At 41.2% G+C, this 14,343-nt stretch overlaps 1 protein-coding gene across 2 annotated transcripts in view; it reads left to right on the top strand.

The window, feature by feature from the left end:
• Positions 1 to 13,992, top strand: part of CENPK (centromere protein K) — a 57,427-nt gene extending 43,435 nt beyond the window's left edge. For both annotated transcript variants that reach the window (XM_038401291.2, XM_038401290.2), the window contains exons 10-11: positions 534 to 587; positions 13,401 to 13,992. In XM_038401291.2, the coding sequence (XP_038257219.1) occupies positions 534 to 587; positions 13,401 to 13,559 (213 nt within the window). In that variant the 3' untranslated portion in view covers positions 13,560 to 13,992. The remainder of the gene's footprint in view (positions 1 to 533; positions 588 to 13,400) is intronic.
• The last annotated feature ends 351 nt before the right edge of the window (positions 13,993 to 14,343 follow it).

Raw genomic sequence — 14,343 nt, 5'->3', positions numbered from 1 at the left:
CCAAATATGTTTACTATGTTCAACCTCTAATATTAAATTGCAATATAAATTAAGAGCAAACATTAAGGCACTGTGGACTGAACTCCTAAAACAAGATTACAATATTTTTGCAATAATCGCATGTTTACATATCTTTGCCCAGAACTTTAGAAAATTTACTTAAAGGCATTGATCTTGTGCTTTTTCTTACCAATCTTAGACACAGAATGAGTACTTTATACTCCCATTCATGTTTAATGATAAGATGTTTGAATTAATAAAATGTAAATCCCATTCTTGACAGATGTAATATTAAATATCTTATTTTCAACTTAATTTAAGAGAAACATTAATTTGTTTGGAGTTTACATTGAACTTGCTGCTGAATATAGGATTAAAATATTAACTTTTGTAATATGACGACTCAACATTTTTAAAGTAAAAACCATCAGTCTGTTCATTACTCTGAATTATTTGCATTGAGATTTTTCTTTGTCAATTAACATTCTTTTCTGACTGTGTTAGAATTTAAACCTTTTTTGCTGCTTTTGTAGAGTCCAGCTGAAGAACCAACTGTACAACTGGTAACGTTACATGAAATTTTAGAGGTAAAATGGTTGCGTGTGTGATGTCATTTTTTTTTTTCCTTACAATGATCAAAACTGGCAATGGTCTATAAGCAAAATGAATGATAGTGTGTGAAAATAAAATTTAAAATAACTAAGATAATAGAAACTGTGTTCAAAAAAAAATCTCACTAGGTTCCTCTTTTAATCCCTGGAGCACCCAAAGTAACTTTCTGGTACTAAATTATTTTAAAATGTAAGCATAATTTAGCCAACTGATCCTACAATTTGAATCAGAAAATTTTTAAACTTCTAATTTTAAGATACAAAGTCAAACTTAAGTCATTCTTATATTCACTAATTTTTAAGTCAGGTTTTATAACTCTTAACTTAATGGTTCACAGTAGAAAATAATATTAAAATGGTTTGGTTAAAAAACCTGAATTTAAAATGTTTAACTTTTATATTTTGTACTATTTGCATGTACACAGTTCTGAAATATAATGCAGCAACAAGTCAATAAATTTCTAATATATTCATATTGTTGGGTTATTTGATAGGTCTGTTTTTAGGTTTTTTGGGTTTTTTTTTTTAATTGCCAAGGATGCTCAGATTATTGAATGGACACTCCTATTATGAATTTGCAAGGCATAAATCTGATAGAGCTAAAAAGGTTGTTTGGATAACAGCACCTTCTCTATCCTAAACTTAGTATTTGGGAATACAGGGCCCTTTTATAGTGGCCTGTGTGTGAGAACCTCCTCCATGAAGAACAGCAGTTGTTCTGAGGGAAGGCCTGCAGAATTATAACATTCTGGTGTTTAGATGCTAAAATCCGGTCACTATGACATTGTTATGCTTTACTTGAAAGTGCAGAATGTGAGTTTTTGTACTTGCGTCATTAACTTCAACTTCATGTTACATGCCTCAAGTATCTCAGCGTGCCTTTTAGTGCCAAATTAGGTAGGGCTTGAAAGCAAATCAGAAATTAAAGTTGCCAAATGAGTTATTAAGCTCTGTGGAAATATAATTTCAAAAAACTTATACCTTTTAAAATTACTCTTCATATTCCCTTAACTAATTTTAAACACCTGCAAAGTACTAAAACACCCAGGTGTCTGATTTCTGTTTGAAAGAATAAATTAGTTCCAGACATTCAGACTTGTTTTTAATTTTAATTATCTTAGGCTAAACTTCGAGTTTCACTGATCTTTGTTTTATGTTTTTGTTGAGCCATTTAATGCTAGTTTCAGTGCCTGTTAAATTTCAGAACTGTTGTCTTAGAGAATAGTTTCTTAGAGACAAATGCAAAGCGAGGCACATTTTGCTTTTGTGATCACAAATTTAGGGTTTATTGTTTGTGTAAATATAAGATATTCCCATTCAGAATTGGGACCAAATAATGTATCCATTCCCATCCATGTTTCCACAATTCATCCATGTTTACTTTATCTTTTAAAATTATCAATGTATTGCTTTTCATTTATGTGGCCACTATATAAAGCTGCTTCTTTGAGTAGACACAGCCATGTATTTCACTTAAGTGTGTGGACGCCCAGTGCACCAGAGAGGGAGAAACTTGCCTACCAGTATCCATAGAGAGGGGGTGCTCACACCTCGTGACCATAGCACCTCTTCTGGCTTCACGAGGCAGCGCCGCCTCGATCGTCCCTTAGTCCCTTCTTATCATCCATGGCTGGAGTCAGAGCTCTGTGTGGTCTTAACCTCACAACCTCTCAATTAGTTTAGTTTTTCCCTTGTAGTATATAATTAGTAGTACCATAGTGTTAGTTATAAGAAAAGGAGTACTTGTGGCACCTTAGAGACTAACAAATTTATTAGAGCATAAGCTTTCGTGAGCTACAGCTAACTTCATCGGATGCATTTGGTGGAAAAAACAGAGGAGAGATTTATATAAACACACAGAGAACATGAAACAATGGGTTTATCATACACACTGTAAGGAGAGTGATCACTTAAGATAAGCCATCACCAGCAGCAGGGAGGGGAAAGGAGGAAAACCTGTCATGGTGACAAGCAAAGTAGGCTAATTCCAGCAGTTAACAAGAATATCAGAGGAACAGTGGGGGGTGGGGTGGGGGGGAGAAATACCATGGGGAAATAGTTTTACTTTGTGTAATGACTTATCCATTCCCAGTCTCTATTCAAGCCTAAGTTAATTGTATCCAGTTTGCAAATTAATTCCAATTCAGCAGTCTCTCGTTGGAGTCTGTTTTTGAAGCTGAAATGCGGTTATATCGTAGAGCGATGGTCACATAAACACCACCCTATATCAGAAACCTACTGACCGCTATTCCTACCTACATGCCTCTAGCTTTCATCCAGATCATACCACTCGATCCATTGTCTACAGCCAAGCTCTACAATATAACCGCATTTGCTCCAACCCCTCAGACAGAGACAAACACCTACAAGATCTCTATCATGCATTCCTACAACTACAATACCCACCTGCTGAAGTGAAGAAACAGACTGACAGAGCCAGAAGAATACCCAGAAGTCACCTACTACAGGACAGGCCCAACAAAGAAAAGAACAGAACGCCATTAGCCATCACCTTCAGCCCCCAACTAAAACCTCTCCAACACATCATCAAGCATCTACAACCTATCCTGAAGGACGACCCATCACTCTCACAGATCTTGGGAGACAGGCCAGTCCTTGCTTACAGACAGCCCCCCAATCTGAAGCATATACTCACCAGCAACCACACACCACACAACAGAACCACTAACCCAGGGACTTATCCTTGCAACAAAGCCCGTTGCCAACTTAGTCCACATATCTATTCAGGGGATACCATCATAGGGCCTAATCACATCAGCCACACTATCAGAGGCTTGTTCACCTGCGCATCTACCAATGTGATAGATGCCATCATGTGCCAGCAATGCCCCTCTGCCATGTACATTGGCCAAACTGGACAGTCTCTACGTAAAAGAATGAATGGACACAAATCAGACGTCAAGAAGTATAACATTCAAAAACCAGTTGGAGAACACTTCAATCTCTCTGGTCACTCGATCACAGACCTAAGAGTGGCTATCCTTCAACAAAAAAGCTTGAAAAACAGACTCCAACGACAGACTGCTGAATTGGAATTAATTTGCAAACTGGATACAATTAACTTAGGCTTGAATAGAGACTGGGAATGGATGAGTCATTACACAAATTTCAGAGTAGCAGCCGTGTTAGTCTGTATTCACAAAAAGAAAAGGAGTACTTGTGGCACCTTAGAGACTAACAAATTTATTAGAGCATCATAAGCTTTCATGAGCTACAGCTCACTTCATCGGATGCATTTGGTGGAAAAAACAGAGGAGAGATTTATATACACACACAGAGAACATGAAACAATGGGTTTATCATACACACTGTAAGGAGAGTGATCACTTAAGATAAGCCATCACCAACAGCAGGGGGGGGAAGGAGGAAAACCTTTCATGGTGACAAGCAGGTAGGCTAATTCCAGCAGTTAACAAGAATATCAGAGGGACATTGGGGGGTGGGGTGGGAGGGAGAAATACCATGGGGAAATAGTTTTACTTTGTGTAATGACTCATCCATTCCCAGTCTCTATTCAAGCCTAACTTAATTGTATCCAGTTTGCAAATTAATTCCAATTCAGCAGTCTCTCGTTGGAGTCTGTTTTTGAAGCTTTTTTGTTGAAGTATAGCCACTCTTAGGTCTGTGATCGAGTGACCAGAGAGATTGAAGTGTTCTCCAACTGGTTTTTGAATGTTATAATTCTTGACGTCTGATTTGTGTCCATTCATTCTTTTACGTAGAGACTGTCCAGTTTGGCCAATGTACATGGCAGAGGGGCATTGCTGGCACATGATGGCATATATCACATTGGTAGATGCGCAGGTGAACGAGCCTCTGATAGTGTGGCTGATGTGATTAGGCCCTATGATGGTATCCCCTGAATAGATATGTGGACAGAGTTGGCAACGGGCTTTGTTGCAAGGATAGGTTCCTGGGTTAGTGGTTCTGTTGTGTGGTGTGTGGTTGCTGGTGAGTATTTGCTTCAGATTGGGGGGCTGTCTGTAAGCAAGGACTGGTCTGTCTCCCAAGATCTAAGAGAGCGATGGCTCGTCCTTCAGAATAGGTTGTAGATCCTTGATGATGCGTTGGAGGGGTTTTAGTTGGGGGCTGAAGGTGATGGCTAGTGGCGTTCTGTTGTTTTCTTTGTTGGGCCTGTCCTGTAGTAGGTGACTTCTGGGTACTCTTCTGGCTCTGTCAATCTGTTTCTTCACTTCAGCAGGTGGGTATTGTAGTTGTAGGAATGCATGATAGAGATCTTGTAGGTGTTTGTCTCTGTCTGAGGGGTTGGAGCAAATGCGGTTATATCGTAGCGCTTGGCTGTAGACAATGGATCGAGTGGTATGATCTGGATGAAAGCTAGAGGCATGTAGGTAGGAATAGCGGTCAGTAGGTTTCCGATATAGGGTGGTGTTTATGTGACCATCGCTTATTAGCACCGTAGTGTCCAGGAAGTGGATCTCTTGTGTGGACTGGTCCAGGCTGAGGTTGATGGTGGGATGGAAATTGTTGAAATCATGGTGGAATTCCTCAAGAGCTTCTTTTCCATGGGTCCAGATGATGAAGATGTCATCAATGTAGCGCAAGTAGAGTAGGGGCATTAGGGGACGAGAGCTGAGGAAGCGTTGTTCTAAGTCAGCCATAAAAATGTTGGCATACTGTGGGGTCATGCGGGTACCCATCGCAGTGCCGCTGATTTGAAGGTATACATTGTCACCAAATATGAAATAGTTATGGGTCAGGACAAAGTTCTGCCACCAGGTTAGCCGTGACAGTATCGGGGATACTGTTCCTGACGGCTTGTAGTCCATCTTTGTGTGGAATGTTGGTGTAGAGGGCTTCTACATCCATAATGGCTAGGATGGTGTTTTTAGGAAGATCACCAATGGACTGTAGTTTCCTCAGGAAATCGGTGGTGTCTTGAAGATAGCTGGGAGTGCTGGTAACGAAGGGCCTGAGGAGGGAGTCTACATAGCCAGACAATCCTGCTGTCAGGGTGCCAATGCCTGAGATGATGGGGCGTCCAGGATTTCCAGGTTTATGGATCTTGGGTAGCAGATAGAATACCCCAGGTCGGGGCTCCAGGGGTGTGTCTGTGCGGATTTGTTCTTGTGCTTTTTCAGGGAGTTTCTTGAGCAAATGCTGTAGTTTCTTTTGGTAACTCTCAGTGGGATCAGAGGGTAATGGCTTGTAGAAAGTGGTGTTGGAGAGCTGCCTAGTAGCCTCTTGTTCATACTCCGACCTATTCATGATGACGACAGCACCTCCTTTGTCAGCCTTTTTGATTATGATGTCAGAGTTGTTTCTGAGGCTGTGGATGGCATTGTGATTTACACAAAGTAAAACTATTTCCCCATGGTATTTCTCCCCCCCACCCCACCCCCCACTGTTCCTCTGATATTCTTGTTAACTGTTGGAATTAGCCTACCTTGCTTGTCACCATGAAAGGTTTTCCTCCTTTCCCCTCCCTGCTGCTGATGGCTTATCTTAAGTGATCACTCTCCTTACAGTGTGTATGATAAACCCATTGTTTCATGTTCTCTGTGTGTGTATATAAATCTCTCCTCTGTTTTTTCCACCAAATGCATCCGATGAAGTGAGCTGTAGCTCACGAAAGCTTATGCTCTAATAAATTTGTTAGTCTCTAAGGTGCCACAAGTACTCCTTTTCTTTTTGCGAATACAGACTAACACGGCTGCTACTCTGAAACCTGTCATAGTGTTAGTTATGTTAGTGTTAGTTGTGTTAATTTATTTTCTAGAGTCACCCTGCTATGGTCCACAGCCCTGGAACAGAGTCTGGTTTTGGCTCAGATAAGGGCCTTCTCTTCGTCTCTGGATGATTCTGTGCTGCTTGTCTCATTCTCCTCTTCTGTACCAGAGAATTTTACGGCATAGCAAGATCTTTTGTGGTTTGCAGTTGCTTCTGTCAGTTTTCAAGTGGAGTTCTTGCAAAAGAACACACACAAATAGTGGCTATCCTGTTGCCATTTGCCCCTTGGAGAGTCACCATACTTATCAATGATGGGCTTCTTGAACTAGCTAAGGCACTGCAGAGCATGCCAGCTTTAATACTGCCTGGGGCTAAGTACATAGAAAAGCTCCATTTCATTCCTGAATGGGAATTTGGGGTGTTTTATTCTCATCCGGTCCCAAATTCCCAATTGCAACTGCAGGCCGACAGGGCAGGTTTATGTAGATAACAAAGATAGGGACTCTAAATAATTGGCCCTCATAGACAGGAAGATTTACACCTTCTCTTCTTTAGAAATGCAAATTGCTGACCAGCAAGCCTTGCTGTCCAAGAACGATTTTGTTAACTGGACAGCTATGTCAAAGTACACAGACAAGCTGCACAAGGTCTTGCGGGAGGAATTTCTGGCATTTGTGACTGAGGGGTGCTGGACATCTTAACTAGACCTCACGGACACCTCGGCCAGAGTGATGGCCTCTGTGGTCACCAAGAGGAGGGCTTCCTGGCTGCAGAGTTCGGGCATTGCCCCTGATGTCCAGCAAGCCCCTGAATATTTGCCCTTTGACCGCCAAATGCTGTTCTCTGACAAAACTGACAAGATGCTCAGTCCTTCAGTCCTGGGGGATGTACATGCCGAGAGTGTAAAGGCACCAATATGGCATTCAACAACAGCAGCAGCAGCAGTATCATCTACAGCATACATTTGGCCAGCCTGTTCCTCCTCCTTGGCAATGGGACTACCCCAGAAAGAGGGATAAATCCCACAACAGAAAGCAGTTGGGCTCTGGATTCATCCAGTCCACACGCCCTCCCAGTACCCATTTTGATTCCTTGTTCCAGAGCACTGTTTCAGCGATTGTTTCCCCCCACTCCTCATCCTCCCCAGTTTGGGGACAGGCTGGCCTGCTTTCCTAAGTACCATCAGATCAGGTTATGCCACCCAGTTCCTCTCCACACCTCTACTTCAGGGACTTCTCTCATGAGATACTGCTCCTCAAACAGGTCTGCTCTCTGCTGGTTTTGGGAGCAGTGGAGGAGGTTCTGCGGGAACATCAGGTCATGGCTTCTACTCCCAGTACTTCCTGATACCCAAAACCAAGGGAGGTGTAAGACCCACCCTTGACCTTCATGACCTCAACAAATATATCAGGTATATGAATTCCGAATGGCCACTCTATTGACCATTCTTCCTACATTGTCTCAGAATGACTGGTTTGCTTCTTTGGACCTTCAGGATGCCTACTTTCATGTGCGGATTTTGCCAAACTACAGAAAATTCTTTCTATTTTTCATGGTGGAACGCCACTTTCAGTATGCAATGCTTCCATTAGGCCTCTCTTCTCCTTCCCCCTCAGGACTTTACCAAATGCATGGCTGTTGTTACGATGTATCCCAAGAGGAAGGGATCACTGGTTATGAGGGACAGATCCAGAGAGGAAGTTCATGCTAAAGTCAACACCACACTGCGCTTGCTCAACCATCTGGGTCTTATCCTCAACATAGGGAAGTTAATCATGACTCTCACTCAAAAAATTAAGTTCATTGGGGCTCTGCTAGATTCCATGACATTGAAAGTATTTCTGCTGACCTACTTTTTTCAGGCAGTTCGCCATCTTTGCATCAGTCTGCAGTCTCAGGCTTCCACAACAGTTCGGACATGTCTGAGATTCTTGGGTCATTTGTCCACTTCCACGCAGGTTATTCAGTTTGAAAGCTTGGGCTTTTGCCCCCTTCAAATGTGCTCCAGGCAGTCTACCCAGCCTACTCTTCATCATCCAGACCAACTGGTTCATCTTCCTCCACTTCCTCAACTTCTTCCTTGCAGTGGTGGCTGCATCCAGAGAATGTTTGCCAAGGCTTTCCCTTTGTCCAGCCCTCACCAACCAGGATGCCTCCCTGATGGGCTGGGGGTTGCTAAAAGTACAGGGACTGTGGTTGGAGCAGGAGACATCACCACATATCAATGTGTTGGAGCTTCGAGCCATTTACAAGGCAGGTCACATTTTCTGAGACTGTGTCAGAAACTTAGTGGTTCGCATACTTACTGACAATACCACCTTGATATATTATGTGAATGAACAAAAAGGGAGCACACTACAGCTTACTTTTCCTAGAGGCAATCAGGTAGTTCTACATTAAGGAGAACATTACTCCAATAGCTGTTCACTTACCTGAGGTTAAGAATCCTCTCACGGACCATCTCACAAGTATTTTTCTCTGAGTCATGAGTGGTCTGAAGATAAGTGTCCTCTGGGTTATCTTCAAAGCCTGGGGCATCCCAATGATCAACCTGTTTGCTACAAGGGACAACAAGAAATGTCGTCCCTTTTGCTCTTGAGGGGGCCTCGGTCCTGGTTCATTGTCCAATGCTTTCCTCCTCAGCTGGCAGTCATCTCTCCTCTATGCTTTTCCCTTGATGCTGATACCTCAGGTCATTCTCAAGTTTAAGGTAGATTGGCCCAAGCTTATTCTTGTTTCCTTGGCGTGGCCGAGACAGTGTTCGTTCTACTACCTTTCCTCAGTATCTGTTCAGCCTTCCATACTGCTTCCTTCCTATCCCGACTTTCTCACTCGGAACCAAGGGTTCACCTTGCATCCTGAGCTCAGTTCCCTTCATCTCATGACATGGCTGCTGCATGGCTGAATGAGGAGGAAGTGTGATGTTTAGTGGCTGTCCAACAACTCCTCCTTAACAGTAGAAAATCCTCCACCAGAATGGCCTATGTGGTGAACTGGAAGCAATTTTCAGTGTGGTCATTAGCTTATGGAATCCAATGCTGGCCTCTATCCAGGACATTTTGGAGTATCTGCTGCACCTTTTAGTCATTGGGGCTTGCATTTAGTTAATTGAAAGTGCATCTGGCAGTGATGTTGGCATTTCATCCCCCTTTCAGGGAAGATCGGTCTTCTCCAATACCATGGTAGCAAGATTCTTAAAAGGGCTTCTTTTTCTACATCCCCCCCAAACCAAGAACTGGTTCCTCTATGGGATCTTAACATGGTCCTAGCGGCCTTAATTGAACCTCTGTTCAAGCCCTTGACATATTGTCCCTTCCTGCTTTTGTGTCAGAAAACTGCATTCCTGGTAGCAATAACATCTTCAAGGAGTGTGTGAGAGTTGCAGACTCTGATGGAAGAATCTCCTTCATATATACAGTTCTCCAAAGACAAAGTGGCTTTACGACTGCATCCAAATTTTTCGTCTGAAGGGTTTTTCAGTTTCATTTGAACCAGGTGGTATATTTACCTGCGTTCTTTTCTAAGCAGCATTCATCTCTGGAGGAGCAGTGTCTCCCTACCTTAGATGTCAGGCGATGTCTAGCCTTTTATCAGTACAGGCCTAAACCGGTTTGTGCTTAACCTCGTTGGTTTGTGAAATGTGCAGATTTCATGAAAAGGGTCAAGCAGTCTCTTCACAGATGATCTCCAAATAGATAACATCATGCATCAAGACTGCATATGAAACAGCTTCAGCTACTCCCCCTCAGTGGGTGTGAGAGCATTCTACAAGAGTGCAAACAACATTCATAGCATTCCTGAATGACGTTTCCGTATTGGACATTTGCATGGCTGCTACATGGTTGTCGCTGCATACATTTGCGAACCATTACACCATAACCGCATCTTCCAAGATTGAGGCAAGCTTTGATAGAACGGTCCTGCAGTCCTGGTTTAGGTAGACTCTAAGCCTTGCCTCCTGCTTGTGAGTCACCTAAATGGAATACACAGCTGCATTTACTCAAAGAAAAAGAAATGGTTACTGGCTGTAAATGTTGCTCTTCTAAATGTGATGCAAATGTGTATTCCACGACCCACCCTCTGTCCCTTCTGCATCGGAGTCTTGATTCTGGGCATTCGGTGTGAAGGAACTGAGGGATGGTTGAGGTGGTACCCACAATGTAGCCAGAGGAGGGGTTGCAGCTACGAGGCATGAGTGCCACCTGTCTCCAGATACTGCTTTGCAAGTTTCTGCAGCTCCGGTGTGCTGGGCATGCACACGGCTAAGTGAAATACGGTCTGCATCCATGTCTGCATCACATCTCAAAGAACCACGCTTACAGTAATTACAGGTTTCAGAGTAGCAACCGTGTTAGTCTGTATTCGCAAAAAGAAAAGGAGTAATTGTGGCACCTTAGAGACTAACAAATTTATTTGAGTATAAGCTTTCATGAGCTACAGCTCACTTCATCGGATGCATTTGGTGGAAAATACAGTGGGGGGATTTATATACACACACACAGAGAACATGAAACAATGAGTTTTATCATACACACTGTAAGGAGAGTGATCACTTAAGATGAGCCATCACCAGCAGCAGGGGGGGAAAGGAGGAAAACCTGTCATGGTGACAAGCAAGGTAGGCCATTTCCAGCAGTTAACAAGAACATCTGAGGAACAGTGGGGGGGGAGGGTGGAGAAATAACATGGGGAAAATAACATGGAGAGACTGCTGAATTGGAATTAATTTGCAAACTGGATACAATTAACTTAGGCTTGAATAGAGACTGGGAATGGATGAGTCATTACACAAAGTAAAACTATTTCCCCATGGTATTTCTCCCCCCCCCATCCCACCCCCCACTGTTCCTCAGATGTTCTTGTTAACTGCTGGAAATGGCCTACCTTGCTTGTCACCATGAAAGGTTTTCCTCCTTCCCCCCCCCCCCCCCCCGCTGCTGGTGATGGCTCATCTTAAGTGATCACTCTCCTTACAATGTGTATGATAAAACCCATTGTTTCATGTTCTCTGTGTGTGTATATAAATCTCCCCACTGTATTTTCCACCAAATGCATGCGATGAAGTGAGCTGTAGCTCACAAAAGCTTATGCTCTAATAAATTTGTTAGTCTCTAAGGTGCCACAAGTACTCCTTTTCTTTTTACACTTACAGTAAGTAACTGTTTCTTACTGTATATATTTTCTGCTATAGAGGTACAATACCAATAGTGATGACTACTTAATTGTAATCACATAAATTACCATGGCAAAGAATAGGTATAAATTAAAAAAATAAAAATTAGTTATAACCCAGAGTCTACTGTGGCAGCCATTCTTAGACACTCCTATAAGTGTTATATTTTCTTTGGATTTAACTTCATTTTGTGTAGCAACTTTGCATACACTCCTGTTTACGTGTTCCATTACTCCCCCTGTAGGAACATGTAATCTGCCAGTTCCTGTTCCCTTAAATTCCCTTTGTAAACTTTTATCAGAAGTGCTCAGTAAGTTTTCTTGTGCTGCTTCATACTCTAGGGATGTTGCATGTTTCTATGCACAGTGTAACATTCCTCCTTCAAATCTCTTCAGCAATGATTCCCACTCATGTTAAACTAAGAATTATTTCTTAAGTTATTTTTAAAAATAACATGATGCTTATGATACAAAAACAAGTATAAATAATTTAAATAAAAGCAGTAGAGAATGTGATGGTAAAGGTTATTTCAGAATACGGGTGTTGCTGAGAAGTCTCGCCAGCAACAGTTTATGAAAGATCATGAATTAATATTGTGAGAGATGAACAGAAGATATGGGGCATGGAAGTACAGAGCAAACATTTTGGTAGATATGCTGGAGCAAATCAATTGGGTGTTTTGAAAGAAGGAAGGCAATTTTGATCTGAAAATAAAATGAATGAGTCACCAATGAGGGTATTTGGAGATGAAGATTATGATGTTTCTTTGTGTTGGGAAGAAGGCAGGCAGAAGCATTCTGTATATGCTAAAGTCTGGAGAGCTAGAACATGTAGAAGCCATAGAGAAGGGAGTTGCAGTAGCTAAGGTGAGTAGAGATGAAAGCATGGGTAGGATTGGGCTGACATGGCTGTCAAGGCAGCGGTGTTCACAGACAATATTGTGAAGATGGCAGTAGGCAGATTTACAAATATATGGGCTCTAAGAATAGGAACAGAGACACCAGGCTGATGATCAGATTGCAAACAATGGAGTCAAATGTAAAATTTACACCAAGGAGGAGAAAGTTTGAGGAGAGAGAAGGAAGTTGCCTCGGGAGAAGGAAGTTGATTAATACATTGATTCACTTGCTCAAGACAAGCAAGTGGAATAGATAGCGAGGAGACAAAGCATTAAAGATATGAAAAGATATGTATCTTAAGTTTCATAACTGTAAAATTAGTAGTTAAGGTTAAAAGTAAATAGAAGATGACTGTAAAAGGGGAGCTGACTGCCAAAAATAGAACCTTTTGGACTCAGAAAGCAGTTTCTTGGCTCATAGTCAGAGAATGGAAATTCCATTGTTTTAAGTCTAAGAAAGGTGAGGGAGAAGGAGCCCTTGTTGGCAACAGAGGTCATTTGGAGAGTTATATTGCAGTGAAATGAGAGAGAGGTCGTATCTGTTGGTGGGTATGAAAAACAGAAAATATCTAAAATAAAGGTTTGCCTAACTTTTTCTCTCAACTTTAGAAGCCTGTTAAACAGATACTAAATCTTAAATTGCTACATTGTCTTTGTGTGCTTTTATTTTAAAAACTAAATAAATTGTAATTACATTCCATTATCTTTTGACTGAATGGCTTGCATAACTATATACATACCTAAAATCCAATATATGCTTTTGATTTATTGGGGGAAAATTAGAATATTGTTGAATAAGGGAAGAGAATCAACTTAAATTTAATATTCAACAATTTCATACTTAAAATCAATTAAATATTGTTTAATGAATAATTTGGAACAGGCTTTGTATCTTTTAGGTAAGCAATTCTTATGACATCAGTGTGCTCACCTTTCCTTGATTAAAAATAGATAAAAATCAACCTGTTTTATGCATATTTTGAATCTCATTCTCTTGATCTTCCAGCGTCTTATAAACAGATTAATGAGTACACCACATGAACCATATTTGACAATCAATGATTCCTTCTGGCCACCTTATGTTGAACTGCTGCTGCGGTATGGAATTGCGCTAAGACATGCAGAGGATCCAAGCAGAATACGCTTAGAAGCTTTTCATCAGTAAAGTCACCTTTGTGACTATTTAAAAAAGAAGAAATGTGTTGAACCAATACTTGTACTTTAAAAATATAGGGGTGTGAATGTATGTGTGTATTATATTATTTGTGATATTTTATCATAACTCTTTGGGTGTTAATCTTTTCTGCTTGGACAATATTTTTTGACAAACCATATCTGTTTTAAGTGCAGTTACTTACAAAGCTTATGAAATGACAAAACTTTCTTTTAACTTCAAATGATGATAGCCATTCATCCCATTAGTTGTTGACTTTATGATAGGTGTTACTGTACTGTGAAATTAGGTAGTGCTTGTATTCTGGAAAATGTTCAGATGGCTAGATAAGACTCAGATTCAAGTTAAAGGACTATTGTATGCAGATAAAATAATTAAAGTAGTTTGTTTTTTGTTGATTAATTAAAAAAAATAATGCTTTGCATATGTCATGTTTTTCTTATGGAACACTCCGTCAAGCTTTGTCTACACTAGCACTTTTTTGTTGGAAAAACTTTTGTTGGTTGGGTGTGTTAAAAAAAACACCATATCCCTGACTGACAAAAGTGCTGGAGTGAACTACCATCACTTGTTAGTTGTGGTTTAATTATGGGAGAGCTCTGTTCTGTTGGCATAGAGGAGCTACACGGGAGACGTTACAGCAGTGCAGCGGCACAGCTGTGCCACTGTAAGATCTGTAGTGTAGACAAAGCCACTGGCTCCAATCCTCTTATTTCCTTTTAACATTTATGCTACACTTCTGTGCTAGGCTTGAACTATCTCAGTTCAGTTTGTA

The sequence above is a fragment of the Dermochelys coriacea genome, chromosome 5 (assembly GCF_009764565.3).
Source record: "Dermochelys coriacea isolate rDerCor1 chromosome 5, rDerCor1.pri.v4, whole genome shotgun sequence".
Taxonomy (NCBI): domain Eukaryota; kingdom Metazoa; phylum Chordata; order Testudines; family Dermochelyidae; genus Dermochelys; species Dermochelys coriacea.
This window is presented reverse-complemented; position numbering and strand designations above follow the sequence as displayed.